This window comes from Aquila chrysaetos, chromosome 2 (genome assembly GCF_900496995.4).
Source record: "Aquila chrysaetos chrysaetos chromosome 2, bAquChr1.4, whole genome shotgun sequence".
In the NCBI taxonomy this organism is placed as follows: Eukaryota; Metazoa; Chordata; class Aves; order Accipitriformes; family Accipitridae; genus Aquila; species Aquila chrysaetos.
In genome coordinates, this window is record NC_044005.1 from 3684224 (window position 1) to 3701105 (window position 16882).

The 16882-nt window shown below is 43.9% G+C and overlaps 1 protein-coding gene and 1 long non-coding RNA gene across 2 annotated transcripts; both read left to right on the plus strand.

Annotated features, from left to right (window-relative positions):
• The first annotated feature begins 1999 nt into the window (after nucleotides 1-1999).
• On the plus strand, nucleotides 2000-11585 carry TMX1 (thioredoxin related transmembrane protein 1). Its single transcript, XM_030001515.2, has 8 exons — nucleotides 2000-2180; nucleotides 2315-2430; nucleotides 3238-3283; nucleotides 3814-3942; nucleotides 5590-5635; nucleotides 5723-5824; nucleotides 7602-7671; nucleotides 8415-11585. The coding sequence occupies exons 1-8, from the start codon at nucleotides 2038-2040 to the stop codon at nucleotides 8591-8593; spliced, it is 831 nt and encodes a 276-aa protein (XP_029857375.1). The 5' UTR covers nucleotides 2000-2037; the 3' UTR covers nucleotides 8594-11585.
• A 2287-nt stretch (nucleotides 11586-13872) lies between these two features.
• Nucleotides 13873-16832, plus strand: LOC121232665. Its single transcript, XR_005931549.1, has 3 exons — nucleotides 13873-15891; nucleotides 16126-16345; nucleotides 16766-16832. It is a non-coding gene; the product is annotated as an uncharacterized LOC121232665 (long non-coding RNA).
• The last annotated feature ends 50 nt before the right edge of the window (nucleotides 16833-16882 follow it).

Below are 16882 nucleotides of genomic sequence, written 5' to 3' on the forward strand. Positions count from 1 at the left end.
AAGACAATGTCAATGTAATAATAATGGAGATAAAAAGTAATTCACAGCAGTCATTACCCTTAATATAGTTACTGGAACCAAGCGAAGGAGGTATGAAGTCATACTTTTCAGGGTCTTTCAAGCTGTTTCCATAGGGAGCTTGGTGTGCCTTTGAAGCTACTCTTTATTTACGGTGAATGCCTACCAGCTCCTTTCTCCTTCAGCCTGGGAGCATTAAATGGCAAGATCATTTTTCCTGTCTCACAGTTCCACATGTGCCCTTTCAGGTGGGACTTGGTCCAAGAAGAGCTCTCCTGTGGTGTCATCTAAAGGCTGTGTTGCAATTGCTTCTGTTGTTGCATGTACGCTGTCATGTTTTTTTCTCTTTTGTTAACCTGCACATGGATTAAATCAAATTCATCCTCCAAGCAGTTATCTGTTTGGGTGCACCGAAGAAAGGAACATTTAATTATCCTCTTATTCAGCGTGAATAAAAGGTGGGATCATGCTTCTAGCCACTTTCCCTAGGATGCAGATCAAAGCCACATGGCTTGGTAGTCACCCAACCTCCAGTCCACATGGTAACGCAACACATTTGTTTATGCACTTGTTCTTCAACGCATCTTAAATTATCAGGATGTGTACTGCTGCCCTGAAGAACTGAAGACAGCTCTCCGCATCTCATCTCATTACTGATGCAGAACGGAGGTATTCTTGGGTTATCAATAACAAATTTCAAAAATTCAATTATGACTAAAATGGAATGGCAGTGAGCAGGAAGAGTGCTGCAAGCAGTGATTTATTACTGAACCCTGAATTGATGAGTAACAAGCTTCATCAAGTCCTTAGTAATGCCTTAGTGTTCTTCCATGTAAAGGAACGTATACGTTGTACTATAGAAAAGTTGCCAAAATTGAAAAAAAAACCCCAAACCCAAACACTGATTTATTCTTTCCTGCACTAATGGGTGCTGCAGACCAGCTCTCTCCACCTGCCAAGGCCCTAAATTGTGGGGTACGAAATTATGGCAAAGGTCCCTTTGAAAAAAAGCAGGGAAAGAAATGATCCAGGCAGAAAAGGAAAGGTGACATTATCATACCTCCTGACCAAGGGCTGGAACAAACTTTGTGGCAGAGAAACTATGTGCATATGGAAATAAAGAGGTTCCTTCCCTTGAAAAGCTTAAGGTGTTTGATAGACTGCAGTGAAATGATGTGGGATTTGTCTGCTTGTTACCAGTGACCTTTTTCCTGCCTTTTGCTCGAGAACTAAGTACTCAAGTACTAAGTTACTTTCTGCCATAACTAAAGATGTGGGAGAGGAAAGCAGGGGTTGGAGGGAGGGGAAGCTGTTCTCCTCATCACCTCATACAGCAGTTTCCTCACCTCACTGTGGGCCGCAAGCTGCCCCGAGTGCCCAGAGCTCTCTCCCATTCCTTGGGCAGGAAACGAGGCATAGGGGAATACCACAGCTGTAATATTTGCTGTGGCTGCTTTTGATCCTGTGCAGCTGTTTGCCATCAGGGCGTGAGAGGAGGTGACGGAAGAAGCCCGCACAGCCCACGGAGGGCCAGGGTGAAGGGCCGGGCTCCCTGTGGAGATGCCATCCCCTGCACAGCACCAAGGGGAAGCACTGGCTCTCCCCCACCGCCCCGGGGCGATGCTGGGAGCGGGGCCTGCCACAGAAAGGAGCCACCGGCGCTGCCTCTCCCGGCCGCCCCACACGGCCCGTCACGAACATGGCGGGAGGGGGGTGCGGCTCCCTGTGAGGCGGCGGGGGAGGAACCGGCGCCTCCCATTGGCCAGGCCGGGTGTCCACCATCTCCCACAACTCGAGGCTCTATAGGCTGCCGCCCACCCTGAGCCCGCCCCCAGGTCTTCCCTGCCCCGCCCAAACAAGCGGCCGCAGAAACCTCTGCGGATCGCTGGAGGAGCCAGGCGCGCATGCGCCAGGGCGTGGAAGGGGGCGGAGCCAGTAGTGACGCACGCCGTTAGCGCCTCCCCTTCTCGCTCGCCGTCGCGGGAAGGCGGAAGCGTGCGCGGGGGCAGCGGGGACAAGATGGCGGCCGCCGGGCGGCTGTGCGCCCTGCTGTGCCTGGCGCTGGTGGCCGGCGCGGCCGCGCTGGGGAAGCGGAGCCCAGTGAAGGTGCTGTCGGACGGCATGTGGCGGGAGCTGCTGCAGGGCGAGTGGATGGTGGAGTTGTGAGTCGGGAGGGGGTCGCTCGGGCTGCCGGGGCCCGGAGGGGGGTGTGTGTGGGGGGGTCTCTCAGCGGCCCGCTCTGGGGCCGCGGGGGACCGAGCGGTGCCGGTTAGTGACAGACTTGTGCTGCTCCCAGCTATGCCCCTTGGTGCCCCGCCTGCCAGAACCTGCAGCCGGAGTGGGAGAAGTTTGCCGAGTGGGGCGAGGACCTGGAAGTGAATATTGCCAAAGTGGATGTCACGGAGCAGCCGGGTGAGAGTCTGGCGGGGACGGTTGTGCGCTCCTAAACCCCCTCCCCGTGGCTTTGGGCTTCGGAGGGCTTGGGGAAAATGTTCGGTGCAAGCGTGTGGGCTTTTAGGAAATAAGCAGAATTAATAGCAAATAATAAAGATCTCTTACTGATCTTTACCGAAGGCAGATTGCGATGTGTTGCCTGAACGCTCTAGTCTTTCTTAACAGATAAAGGGAACAAGAGGATTTCTCTATAGAGTGATTTGGAGGATTTCAAGGAGATTTTGGGGCATGCTTTTGAAGCGTCATACAGAGCAAAAATGTGGTTTCAGCCTTCCCTGTAGTAGTACCTCCCTTTGTTGGTAAAAGGGAGTGCAAGCAGTCTGGTCTCCGTCAGCTGAAGCTCGCTTCTCTGAATTGCCTTCGTGTCTGTGTGGGAGTTGTAAAAATTGCCTTCACCATGCTGACACTTTTCTCCACAGTCACATAAGAATTTTTGAAACTTGCCTCACTTGTTGTATTCTACAAGCACTGGAGGTTGCAGATCATGTGGGAAAAGGAGAGCATCTCTCTCTGAAGGGCTACAGCCAAAATAGTCACGTAGAACAGTTATCCCTGGACATCCCTTTTTCCCCATGGAGAAATTTGCTCGCTCTTTGTCCAGGGACCTTTCTTTTAGACTGTGGGAGTACTTTGATATGCACAAGTTTGTGTTTGGTTGCAATTAGAGATTGATACCTGGGGGAGCAGCTGTTTTTATTTTGGTGTGTAATAATGTTTCTTGCCTTTTCTTCTTCTACTATTCTGAAAATAACTGTTTTCTTACAGGATTAAGCGGGCGATTTATCATAACAGCTCTTCCTACCATCTATCAGTAAGTATGCAATGCTGCAGGATTTTTTAGAGGAGAGACAACTTCTTTTTCCTTTCTTTGGGGGCAAATGAATAAGACTTGCCATGCTTTTTAAGAATGTAAGTTACTTTACACAGAGACAACCACTGTCTTAACTGCTGTGACCTTACAGTACTGCCAGTTGATTTTTTTTTCTTTTCCCTTCAGGCCTTATTTATTCTGTCTTTTCATGAGTGTTTCTGTTTTGCAGTCTTTTCTCTGTAGGTTGATCTTAATGCAGTTGTTTAGCTAGTCCATTAGGAAGATCATTATCTTTTTATGGAATCACAACCTAAAGCTAGCCAAGATACACATGGAGTCAAGATTCTAGAAATATGTATAGTCAAGATTTTTGGAAGATGTTTTAGAGCTCATATCATCTAAAGCAAAGTAAAACTTTAAATAAATAAATAAAAAATAAGCAAGGTGATGGGAGGGAAGGTGTTGAGTGGAAGCAAATGCTGCATGCTTGGACTGTCTAAAATAAAGGACTTTTTTTGTTTGTTTTACAGCTGTAAAGATGGAGAGTTCAGGAGATACCAGGGTGCAAGAACTAAAACTGATTTCATAAATTTCATCAGTGACCAGGAATGGAAATCTATTGAACCGGTTTCATCATGGTTTGGTCCTTCCTCTTTCCTGTAAGTTTTGGTATGATTTTTATAATAATTTGCTGTCAAACGTGCACGCTTTAAGGACATGCTGGGACAGGTCCTTAGGTGTGCCGCACCTGGTGCTGCCGCCTTGTTAACAGCTCATGCAGCAGCTCTGTGCTGGGAAGAAGTATGTGAATATGATGGGTGCGTAGTCATGCCTCCTTCATCATCTGTGGGAGGATTGTGTGCACAAGCATAGCAAAGATGTCCTGAGCAAGGTTTACTTTAAGGCTTCAAATAGTTAGAGGTGGCTGTATTGTTTTACTAAACTTTTGTAGGTAACTTACTCACACTTGAAGTTCTTCTTTTTGTTTACACAGTAGAAAGATGTTTTGCTCAGCTAAATTCTAGGAAATTAGCAATAAAAACTGGAAAATAATGTAGCAACATAGTTGTAAGATATGGGCTGGCCATTTAAGAAGACATATCTGTAGCAAAGTTAAAAGCAGAGTGGAAGGATGAAGGTTACTTCCTTGACGGAAAAGTGAAGTGGGAAGACTGTAGCCTGAGAAGAAACATGCTCTTTGGAATACTTTCTAGTTTTGTGGTTTTGAAGTGCTTTTAGTTGTTGCTGCAAGTACTGTGTGATGGTTTCAGAGTAGCTGAGTAACTGTGAGTGATGAAGCACATCAGGAACACCATTGGTTGAGGCAAATAAACCCAATTGTTCATGGTTTTTCTTCTGTTAGAGCAATGATGCCTGAAACATCTGTGCTGTAGCACTGTTGAGTTCATAAAGTGTTATGCTAGAATGAAACTTTATATTTTTTTGTGGCTCTTCTAGGAAGCTCAGCATTGCTACTTTGTCTGCTCGCAATGCTATTTGAATCTTCAAACTGTGTGGTTGATCTCCTCCAAAGTATTAACCCACACCAAGGAATGTGTGAAACAGGGTACTACTTTTAGGATTAATAAGTTTTCTATTAGAAGTGTGCAGTACCAGCTCCATTTTTTGTGCATACTGAAACGGTGTGCAGGCTGCTTCTACGGCTCACTCATTAGCAACTTACATTGGCTTCATGTTTCAAATTCTCCTTTCCTTTACAGATAGTGAATACTTAATGCTGTAGTTTCACAATAACAGGGAAATGTCAGAATTGGCACAATATACATGGCAAATAGCCTGGTCTTTTTTGCTTGTATGTAAGATATGGCTAAACTTAAGTGTCTGAAGATCTCTCAGTTCTTATATCACCTGATGTTTTTTTAATAGGTTAATTTTTTGTTTTAATAAAATGTCCAGATGCTTAATTCTTAGTATCTTCAACAGAGCTTCAGCTGGCTTCTCATAGGTTGTTGGTCCAAATATAACTTGGAACATAAACAAAAGTAACTGAAATTCATGTGCCAGCAGGTACAAGTCAGTGAAGTTTGTGAATTCGTAGTTGTCCATATGTGGAACATTATACAAGCTGATGCTGGTGCTGAAAGTAGCTTCATGGGAAATGAGTGTTTATTGAAGTAGAAATCAAAACAGAACATAAAAATCAAAGTAGTTAGAAGGGAAACTAGACATGAGCAGAAAGTTGTTCAGCATGGGACTAAATAATCACCAGTCAGGCAAACCAGAAGGTACAGGTATGTGACTGGCTTAAAGATGTTTTCAGTTACTTTTTTTCTGCTTTGTTTCAGGATGAGCAGTATGTCAGCTTTGTTTCAGTTGTCAATGTGGATCAGGGTATGTGCTTAGGTCTCTACTTTATTTTATCTTAACAGATGTGGTATTCAGCTATTCTTGAAATGATTCTCTTGTCTTTTATTCCAGCATTGCCATGGCTATTTAACAGAAAATGTCGGGATACCAGCCTGGGGCTCGTATGCTGTTTTTGCATTGGCAACTCTATTCTCAGGACTAATACTGGGACTTGTAAGTGAAGCACTTGAAACAGATTGGCTTGGGACTACTGTGTATTACACTAATGCTGCCTTTGCCTCAGCCTTTAATAGTAAGACCAGTTGTTCTCAGGGTGCCCAGCCTGCTGAGCTGAAAGACAGGGACGTGAAGCAGAATGAAGCCCCCGTAATCCAAGGGGAAATGGTTAGCGACCTGCTACACCACTTAGACACGCACAGGTGTATGGGGCTGGGTGGGATCCACCCAAGGGTGCTGAGGGGAGGGAGCTGGTGGAAGCACTGACCAAGCTGCATTCAGTCATTTACCAGCAGTCCTGGCTAACCAGGGAGGTCCCATTTGACTGGAGGCTGGTAAATGTGATGCTGATCTACAAGAAGGGCCAGAAGGAGGATCCGGGGAGCTATAGGCCTGTCAGTCTGACCTTGGTGCCGAGGATGGTTGTGGAGCAGATCAGCTCGAGTGCCATCACGTGGCATGTACAGGACAGCCAGGCAATCAGGCCCAGGCAGCATGGGTTTATGAAAGGCAGGTCCTGCTTGACTAACCTGATCTCCTATGACAAGGTCACCTGCCTAGCGGATGAGGGAAAAGCTGTGGATGCTGTCTACCTGGACTTTAGTAAAGCTTTTGACACCATTTCCCGCAGCACTCTCCTGGAGAAACTGGCTGCTCATGGCGTGGACGGGTGCACTCTTTGCTGGCTGGATGGCTGGGCCCAGAGAGTGATGGTGAATGGAGTTAAATCCAGTTGGCGACCAGTCACAAGTGGTGTTCCCCAGGGCTCAGTATTGGGGCCAGTTCTGTTTAATATCTTTACCAGTGAACTGGACAAGGGGATCGAGTGCACCCTCAGTAAGTTTGCAGATGACACCAAGTTGGGCAGGAGTGTTGATCTGCTCGAGGTCAGGAAGGGTCTACAGAGGAATCTGGACAGGCTGGGTCAATGGGCTGAGACAAATTGTATGAGGTTCAACAAGGCCAAGTGCCAGGTCCTGCACTTGGGTCACAACAACCCCATGCAGCGCTACAGGCTTGGGGAAGAGTGGCTGGAAAGCTGCCCGGCGGAAAAGGACCTGGGGGTGCTGGTTGACAGCCGGCTGAGTATGAGCCAGCAGTGTGCCCAGGTGGCCAAGAAGGCCAACGGAATCCTGGCCTGTATCAGAAATAGTGTGGCCAGCAGGACTAGGGCAGTGATTGTCCCCCTGTACTCGGCACTGGTGAGGCCGCACCTCGAATACTGTGTTCAGTTTTGGGCCCCTCATGACAAGAAAGACATGGAGGTGCCAGAGAGTGTCCAGAGAAGGGCAGCGAAGCTGGTGAAGGGTCTAGAGAACAAGTCTTATGAGGAGCGGCTGAGGGAACTGGAGTTGTTCAGCCTGGAGAAAAGGAGGCTGAGGGGAGACCTTATCGCTCTCTAGAACTACCTGAAAGGAGGTTGTAGTGAGGTGGGTGTCCGTCTCTTCTCCCAAGTAACTAGTGATAGGACAAGAGGAAGCAGGCTCAAGTTGCACCAGGGGAGATTTAGATTCGATATTAGGAAGAATTTCTTCACTGAAAGGGTTGTCAAGCACTGGAACAGGCTGCCCAGGGAAGCAGTTGAGTCACAGTCCCTGGAATTATTTAAAAGATGTGTAGACGTGGCGCTTAGGGACACAGTTTAGTGGTGGACTTGGCAGTGTTAGGTTAACAGTTGGACTCAATGATCTTAAGGGTCTTTTCCAACCTAAATGATTCTGATTATAATGTGCAGGATGTTTGGAGGTTTAAACTTGTCTTTGTTTGTTTTCAGATAATGGTGTTCTTAGCAGACTGTATCTGTCCATCCAAAAGGCACAGACCACCACAGTACCCTCATTCAAGTAAGCCCACTGTATACTTCTAATTCAGTGAAGCTGTTTGGTAAATCTCAATTAATAAGTATCAGTATGTAACTTGTGTCTGCAGGACATGAGATTTAGTGTAGAAGTTTACACTTGTGATTGATGCTTTGCTTTACCTGCAGCTGTTTGCCTTTAGGGTTTATAGTGAGTTTGTATTTTGTATTTAGCTAAAGTATTTTTAAAAAACTTTTTTAGGAGATAGAAAAAATGTTTTTACAGCATTTTCCTACCTGCAAGATAAGAAATTCCATATGCGCAGGGAGATAGAAGTTTTGAGTGGAGCTCTTAGTGTTGCTAAGCTGGGGGTTTGCCTAAGTTTTAGGGGCAAAGTGAGGATTAAAAGTGGACTTGCGTTTCTGTGGATAGTAAGTGATTCAGTTTGGGGTTAGTCTCTGGAATTTTTCAAGGTAATCTTAAGTCATGGAAGAACATTTGAATGCTGGTTTATGGTTTGTAGGAACCAGAGTCATTTTTTCAAAGCTGGATGAAGTTTTCTATTACCTTGTCTAGGTAATCTGTAATCTGTTAATACTTGACCTGTGGGTAATTTCATGTTAGCAACAGTTCTACCTAGGATAGCAGTTTAAGTGACTGGTACTGGAAAGTGCTAGCTGGATTACATTAATTAAAATTCTGCGCTAGCCTGTGATGTTAAAGAAAAAAGTGTATTTCACATGGTAATGGTATTTATTTGTGTGTGCATGTTTTCTTTTCTCCTTAAGGAAAGCTAGCTCCTGAGTCAGCTCAGCTGCTGAAAAAACTGGATGAAGAGCAAGAAGCAGATGAGGAAGATATCTCAGATGATGAAACAGAGGGTAAAGAGGTGTCCAACAGAAACTCGTCACCAAACACTGTAAGGCAGCGCCCAGTGAACCCTGCTGCTACAATGGATAAATCTTAGGTTTGTTTGCATGCAGGATTAGTGTTTGAGTCACCAACTCAAAAGGAGATAAATGTCAAATCCTTCAGCTTCAAGAGAAGAATGACTCCTGTCATGGTAATATTGATGCATTTTTTGAATTCAGAAAAAAAAAAAAAGAAAGCATCTTTGGCATAAGGTATTCAAAACTAAAACATGCTGTTGCAAATGGCTGAAACTTCTCCTGTCTGTGTGCAGAGAAGTACCAAGAAATAATTTATGTGGCTTCTTGAATCACTTGTTCTATAGGGATTTTTTTTTTTTTTAACAGAATGTAAACCAGTGTACTTGTTGCATTAGGGAACATTAGCAAGGAAAATGCACTAACCTGTTTGCTGTTAAAGCATTCAAAAAGATTTCTCAATATATATCTTAACTAGTTGTGCTCTGAAGAAATGCTGAGGGGAAAAGTTCCTTCAGTTATTATGGGACACGTTCCAGGCTTTTTATGTGACAAGAACTTCTGCTTTGTGCTATGACAATGAGTGCTACAAACCCCCCAGTCTTTCTTCTTTCAAAGAGATGAAAGTTGCTATCGTCATTTAGAGGAACAGAAGCTGCCCTCTGAACAAAAGCTAGAGAGCTTGTCTTTGCCATCCTCCCAGATGAAAGTTAGTACAAGCACTGTGTAGTGTGGATTCTCTGGCTGACCAGAAGCCTGCTATTTGCATCAATTTCTTTTAGAAAAGGCTGTAGAAAATTGTATGTGCTTCTTGGCAAAGTAATTCTTCTCTAGAAAAAAATTACAAATAGCACCATGAAGTCTTGTTTGTCTCAATGACTCTGATTCAGATGGGAATAGTTTACATGCAGGGTTCTCTGCTGAGTGTAGATCCTATCCGTTCATCCTGCTGGATGGCAGTAGGACTCTGCTTATTTTTAATACATCATCAGTGATTTCTGCTTAATCAAATTTTACTGCAAATCCAGTCAGGCTGTACCTGGTCTGAAGTTGAAATAACTGCTTCTTAATTTCTTTTACAGAAAGTCATCTTTTCTGTTTTGACAAAACCATCTTGAAACAATTACCCTAATTCTTTCTTTAAACAACTGTAGTCTACTGTTTTCTGTATGGTATTTGTTTTCACTCTGTGTAGAAATAAAAAGAATACACGTGCGCATTGGACCACTGTTATCTTGCATCGCTTGTAAAAGAATTTTCCATATTCTTTCAGTTACTTTCCAAAATATTTGCAAGGGAAGGGTTAGCCTAATGCTGAGCATGCTTAAGTTTTTTTTTGACAAGTCTGTTCTTGCTGGTTTTTTTTTCGTTTTGTTTTGGGTGGTTTTGTTTGTTTTTGTTTTTAGTTGTTTGGGTTTTTTTTACATTGTTCATCTGAGTGGGTTTGCAGGACTGGCAGTTGGTAAAACTGTGTCAATAGTAAACTTGGTTGTGAGTAATTAAGACTGCGAACATGGAAATGCTCTTGATATTTTCAGTGCAGCCTGGCTCTCTAAAGCCAGGCTCCCCTAGTAATTAGTAAGAAGACAGAGCATCAGACAAGGTGCTCCTAATGAACTCTGTGGGATATGAAAGAAACATTGCAAAAAACAATATTCAGAGCTCTTGCAGGTGAATCAGCTTGTAAAGCTGTTAAGAATATGCCATGGTTTTTTGTCAGTCTTGAATGCTTCTTTGTAAGTTGCATTTTAAGTGTATCTGTTAGGTCATTATTCATCCTCCATGTTATGAATGGAAAAAAGCGATTCAGCTATCCAAATATCTGAGTGGGTCTTCCAACAAGTTCTTGGATGAGTAAGAATGAGTTACTATGTAAGATTCCTGGAACTTCCTCCTTGGACTTTTTTCTTTCTTTTTTCTTTTTCTGAACATTGGTGCTCTGGAATGACTTATGACTTCAGTGCTGGGTTATGAGTTAGGAAGATAGAACCGATGCTTGAAAGGGTCCTTTTGGTTAAAATCTGAGTGTTCCTGTCATTTTTAAATATCAGACTTTTCCTGGAGTTTGAATGAAGACCACTGTGCACCGTAAATGCCCTTAAGGTGTTGGTCTTGTAGGATTGCCTTAAATTCTCTAAAAGTTTAGCTCTTAGCCTTTGTCACTAGTAAAATAAAGCAATAAATCCGTGATATACTAAGGAGAACTAGTAGTACTGTCTTTTGATAAATGGTGTATTTCGTTAGTTTGGAGAGGGCTTGATGAGACGGGACACAGAAATGCTGTATGCTGTTGTTGTGTTGAATTGTTTTAAAAGCTGAACTGTATAGGCTGACTCCGCTTGGAATATATTTAAATGGAGCTGTTATAAATGCAGGGTTTTCTAATTTTTCAGTTACTTTAAAACTGTTTGTGCAATATAGAAAGTATATAATGTTGACTTTTGGCTAACTTTTAAAAGAACAAACAACCTTTTTTTTTTTTTTCTTGCTGTAATTCTAGACTCCTGGTTTAATAAGAACTTCTAGCACTAATTTACCTTGCCTTTGCCTTCTGCGCACCTACCTTTTCTTACTGCCTCCCTGCCTTAGGCAAGTAACCAAATTCCAAACCTGCCTCCTAGTCGTAAGTGTTCCCGGTTGCTGGAATCCAGCCTCTGTGTGGCAGACCTATGCTTGTGATTAGTGTAACTTCTGCAAGTTCTGTTTCGATTATCCATAGGCAGCCTGTGTTTGCTGATCTCTGTAAATCTTACCATTCATATTTTTAATAATGTTATGGTTTTGTCCTGTGAATATTTAAGTTTCTTGATATTTTTTTAAAAATCTGTATTCCAAAGATGTTTACTGAGGCTGAGCGAAGGTTGCAATGTAACAAATGTGAGTAAGAGCCTGTCCTTTGTGTGTATTGATGATGCTTGAATATCAGTTTTGTAAAAGTCATACTGCCCTTTCCATATCATCACCTTGACCGAGCATGTCCTGTTTCATTCCAGAAGGAATTAATTAACTGTAACAATACTTTTTTTAATGTTTCAGAGAGTCTTCAAGTAAAAAATAACCACCAGCTTTGGATTCCTCTGTGTGTGTCTTTTTTTTTTTTTAAGACAGTATCTTGCTGTGAAACAGTGAAGCAAAACTGCAGGTATTTCCATAGGAAAAAATTGTTATAACACTATACCTAACAAACCATTTGTGATAAGTCTTTTTGAAAAGACAAGTTCAAATAATACTTCAAACTAAAGCTGCACTGAGGTACTTGTGTTTTTTAGTTGAGTCTGGGTTGGGTACCTCATGGTAGTGTGAGCTGACCACTTACTGTTTTGGTTAGATGGTTTGGGAAGGAGCTTTCGTGCATACCAGGCCTAGACAGCAATGGTGATAAAATGCATTCTTGTGTTGCAAAACGAGTGTAGGCTGGAGGTGACATATGATGTTTAAAATTCAGTTCTTTGTAACTTTTTTTGTGTTTATGTAAAATGCATGGAAATCATTTCAGCTACAGATGGACTCCTACCCTCTTCCACCTACACACTGTATATCAAATCTTAACAGCTGAAGGGGTCAACATTGGTGACTTTATCTTGGAGTGGGAAGCTTAACTGAGAATTGTATGAGTTCTGAAACGAAAGAGGTTACTTGAGGAGGAAACAAATCCAGACAAGGTACGCTCAAAGTGCTCCTGAGTAACAGCCCAGTGCAAACCTTGCTGTCAGAGAGTCTGTCTTGCCTGTTCCCTTGCTCTTTCCTCCTTCTCTTCTCTTATGAGTGAGTATGGAGAATGTGGTAGCTCTGTGTCTCACCTCTCGGTCTGAATGCATGGAGTTTTCTGGGGAAGCGCAGTAATACTCTTGCAGTTCCTCCCCAACAGGAATAAGGAATATGTATTGCCTGGGGAATTTAGTGGATGCTCATACAAGCCTAACTTCCCTACTCTTCCACTCAATATATTATGTATAACAGAAAATAATAGCCAGTCCAAAGTTAAAAACAAGGAAAAAGTTAAACTGAAGTATATTTAGATAGTTCCAATTGTTGGGTCTAGCCTGATGAGAAACAAAAAAGCAACTGTATGCTTAGCTAGCAATTGGTGTGTGCCAGATTGCCAAAGTCGGCCGTAGGTCTGGTTTCTAAATGAATATCTTCAGTTATGACAAAGATTGATTGGGAAGGAGAAATTTCAGTATGCTATAGCACTGTTTCAGTGTTTAGAAACACCAAAGTACAATGCCAATATTAATTTTAAGGCTTCTTTGTCTGAAGAAGAGGGAATCTGTTTCCTGCAGCTGTCTTATCTCCTTGTTTGCATCAGCTCAAGTTCTTGGTTTGACCTGAACAGCATCACCTTTGGCTCTTCCCTGAATTTTATTTCTGGCCACCAGTCCAGCTGATGCCTGGCAGTCCAATCCTGAGTCAGCTTTTCTTTACCTTGCTGAACTCCTTGTCTTGCTGTGGGCTTTATTGACTTCAGTAACTTTCTAGAAGAGATTCTGCCTCAGTCTGCCCTTTTTCCTCGCTTTTCCATACTTAGCTCTTTAAAACTGTCCAGATACAAGTTTCTTTTCTATTTAGCATTGCTTATAGAAATTCTCTTAACTCCAAGGCAGATCCAGAAAGCCGACTCTGAGGTATGCATCTGATGTTTAATAGCCATCCTTAATCTGCAAAAGGAATAAATATATTTCCTTTATCTGTTGAGGTACTTGAGTACATACATATCCCTGTTGTAGCACTTCTTGCATGCATAAGCCAGCCTTCCAAAAAGCCTCTAGAACCCTATTCCTGGCAATGCTATAGCCTGCGTACTGCGATCTGCTTTCTGCTCGTGTCCTACTGATGCTTGTTCTGTGCTGTGACATAGCTCTGGCCAGAGAGAAAGTGCCGATAATTGTAATAACTAGAGCAACGCTTGGTGTCAGGGTCCTGCATGGGCTAAGTGCAAGGTAGATCAGAAACCCAACCTTTCCTGCAGCGGGGACCGATGCTTTTCTTTAGGAGAGCCCATTTCATCCTGTAGCCGTGGCACGCGTGCCTTCAAGTGCCAGGAGCGGCTGCTGGGCTCTGTTAGCTGCCCTGGCACGCACTTCAGTCTCCTGAGGCTGAAGTCATGGGAAGCGTCTGGGTTTCCAGTTCTACCTTCCCAAGGTAGATGCCTGCCCGAGCCCCGGGGAGGAGTGCTAGGCACGTGCTGAGGGGTAATGGTGGATGTGGGCTTGCGTACAACTGATGTCCCTGAAGTGACAGCAGGTTCTGAAATACTTGTGAACATCAGAGGGGGAAAAGACACCAGTGAAATCTTCTGGGTGTCTCTCTTTAAGAGGTTCATTTATAAGCTAAATTATGCCCCCTGTATCAAGGAGTTTAAAAAATGCTAGATGAGAAACCATTAATAGAAGATCATAATTAAAGATAATGTTTTTGGTAGCTGTACTTTTCCTTCCAGAGTCTTGATGCTTTGCTGAGCCTGGACCTCAGTGTCTTTTTTAACACTTGCGTGACTGGTAATTTCTCAGAAAGATTGTCTCTGAATCTTCCTTTAAAATCCTTGGCATGTGGGATGGTTACTCCCCTCTGAATGCTTGCTGTATCAAGACTGTCAACTGAAGGGAAAGGGGTGTTCAAAGTAAAGATTTCTTCTTGCCTGTGGCTGAAATCGCAGGGGTACAGGATGCCATTTCCACAAGTCAAGTTCAATTGGTGTGTCCCTTCCCTGCTGTATTCCCAGCATAAGCGTAGGCACCGCAGTGACAAGGAAAGAGCGCTCACCCCGTTAGCATCACCCACAAGGCTTGTTCTGTTTCAGTGAAGCTCAGACCTGCTGTCAGCACCGTTGATGTAAATCTCTTCCACCTGACTCCTTGGACTAGCCAAGATCTTGTTTACTGACAGACCACAGTCCGTATTTGTCTTGGAATTGCAGTTCGATCTGTCAAAAAAAGAAAAACCCAAGGAGGCCAAGTGCTGGTTTTGGATGACCTGAGTCCCCTTGATCTTCTGTGTCAATGGGGAGAGCCTGGAGCCACTGGAGGGTGCTGGGCACGAAGAAATGGGCAGGATATAAACTGAATATGGTCTGCAGCTGTACTGCAGAAGTAAGAGGAGTGTGAGGACCTGTTTGGCTCTCAAGGGGGTGTTGACATTGTTACTCCCTGATAATGAACTATGGGTGAGCAAAGCCTTTCCTTACCTGTGCCTGTGGAGCCTGGCTGGTTTCTTCATGTAGGCTCAGTCCCTGGGTGTCCCAGGAAAGTATCACACATTTCCCTTGTTTAATCACCCAAAATCCTGGGTGTTTACTGGACTGCAGAGCTGATTTCTTAGATGACTGGAGAAGTGGTTCTCCAAGGGTAAGTAATGGTTTCTTCCTCTTCTCCCCATCCCCTTGTCAAGTATTTGGGAAGGACATGAAGTATGGTCTTATACAGAGCTTTTTTTCTTTTCTTTTTTTTTTAATGTCAACAGGACTTGGTTAACAATAACCTGAAATTAAATACTCAGTATTGAGCAGGTTTTGGTGTGGGCTCTGTGTATGCCCAGCTGTTCAGAAAGAGAAATTACATCTGATGTGTCTCCCTTAGGCTAGAGCTTGTGCCTGTGGTCAAACCTTCCAAGGATTTTGAGTTGCTGAAGGATCGTTGTGAGTGGTGATGCCATAGAACAAGAGCTGATCAATGAAATCCTGTGTGAAGATGAATAAAAGCAAAATGTTTCAGAAATATCTCTTGTTCAGGGAGAATAATCTGTGTATAATCTCTGCTATGGTTTATTTTTGAATATAGTAGTTCGTAGTCAGTTTGATGTGCTTGGTAGGTGTTGTCGTGACAGGTTTCTAAAGGAACTGTCTGGTTTGATGCATCAGTTGTCAGAGCCCTAGACGAGGATGATCCATCCCTTTCCAGATCCGTTGAGGCTAAGACCAGTTGTCAGCCCAGCCGGGAGGGGGAAGCGATCGCTGAAGCCAGCGAGGGCCCCCCCCTGAGTGGGACCTGAATTTTTCTTGGAGGTTTCTGTATGTTTTGTTAAGCGTGAGAGACGGCAAGAACAAACCCTGCCAGGAGCTGTCGGCCCCCGGGGGAAAGAGTTGTTTGTCTTGATGCTCTGCTGAAGTTCTGCAGCGATGACTAAAACTCAAATCACCATGGGGTGGTGTAGCGAGACCTCGCTGGGCTGGAGGACGCTGCCAGCACAGCACCCCCTCAGAGGCATAATAAAACCGTCTTTTTTAATTATTATTTTTGCAAGACACGCTGACTGAAGTCGGTCAGCTTGTCCATGATATCCTGATGTCCTCTGGTCACTTTTGAAAATGCCTCATTTGTCTTCTGCACACCAAGGAAATGGAGAACCCAGCTGTAGCCTGCTACAGAGATTCCAGCTCTTGGTGAGATTGGGGCTGGATCTGGCTGCAGGGCTCTACGGGGAGCACGCAGGTGGGCTCCCCTGCCTGGGGAGGAGCTCAAGGGCATTGCTTTTTGCTTTTATTTATTATAATTAGGTAGTTGACCAAGAGCTAATGCTCATCATGCTGCTCTAAGAACCCCAAAGGCTCCAAACTGAGATCTGCTCCATTCTACATATGTATATATAGATTTTTTTAATATTTTTTTTTTAAAAGGGCTTTGGAGCACATCTCCCAAAGGGCTGCTCTAACTTTACTCTGGAGAGTTGTGGAAGAAGTTGCGTGGCCAAAAGGAGAGCAAGCGAAAAGAGCCAGCTGACCACATGGTGGCAACATGGAGATGCTACGTAAGGATTGCCTGGACCTGTGTTACCCCTGGAGGAAAAGTTACTTGTACAGAGAGACCTGAAGTGATTTCATAGCTTAAAAGAAGACGGTAAAAGCATGAAGTGTAAATATTTTTGGTTGTTCTAAAGGAGACAATAGGCATGGGGTCAATATGAGAGTAAGCTGTGTCACCTTATGGTATAGATGCCTGTAGTGTAGCTATATGGCCATGGACCAAACAAATGGAAAAAGCAGGTTACAGAGCAGTGAGAACTTTCTGAATGAAAGGACGTTAGGAAATGAATAATTAAGACTGAGCTAGAGGAAGCACAGCAGGAAGTCGCTTTGCAGCAGGACGGGGATTGGCTGGGGGTAACGATAGCAAAGGAAAACGTCTAACTCGGGCTTTGTGCTTTTGATGGATGGATTTATTTTGTGGTGCTTGGGATCATCTCTTGAACTTCCACTCCTGGGAGCAAACAATGAACAAGGCAGAGAATAAACTCTTCTTTCTCCTCTGTATTTATAGGTGACGGTGTGAACCCTCTCTGGCTGGTTCTGTTTTCATGCAAGACTTTCTTTTCCAGAAGAAGGTGTCACATACGTGAGCTGTATGTACCCAGCCTCTGGGCGACATCCCCAGTTG

What these genes read in the sequence shown, in the direction of transcription:
- TMX1 (XM_030001515.2), top strand. Translation starts at nt 2,038, where the DNA reads ATGGCGGCCGCCGGGCGGCTGTGCGCCCTGCTGTGCCTGGCGCTGGTG. An exon ending in GCTCTTCCTACCATCTATCA is followed by an intron (nt 3,284 to 3,813) that starts GTAAGTATGCAA and finishes TTTGTTTTACAG; the next exon opens with CTGTAAAGATGGAGAGTTCA. An exon ending in ACCACAGTACCCTCATTCAA is followed by an intron (nt 7,672 to 8,414) that starts GTAAGCCCACTG and finishes TTTCTCCTTAAG; the next exon opens with GAAAGCTAGCTCCTGAGTCA.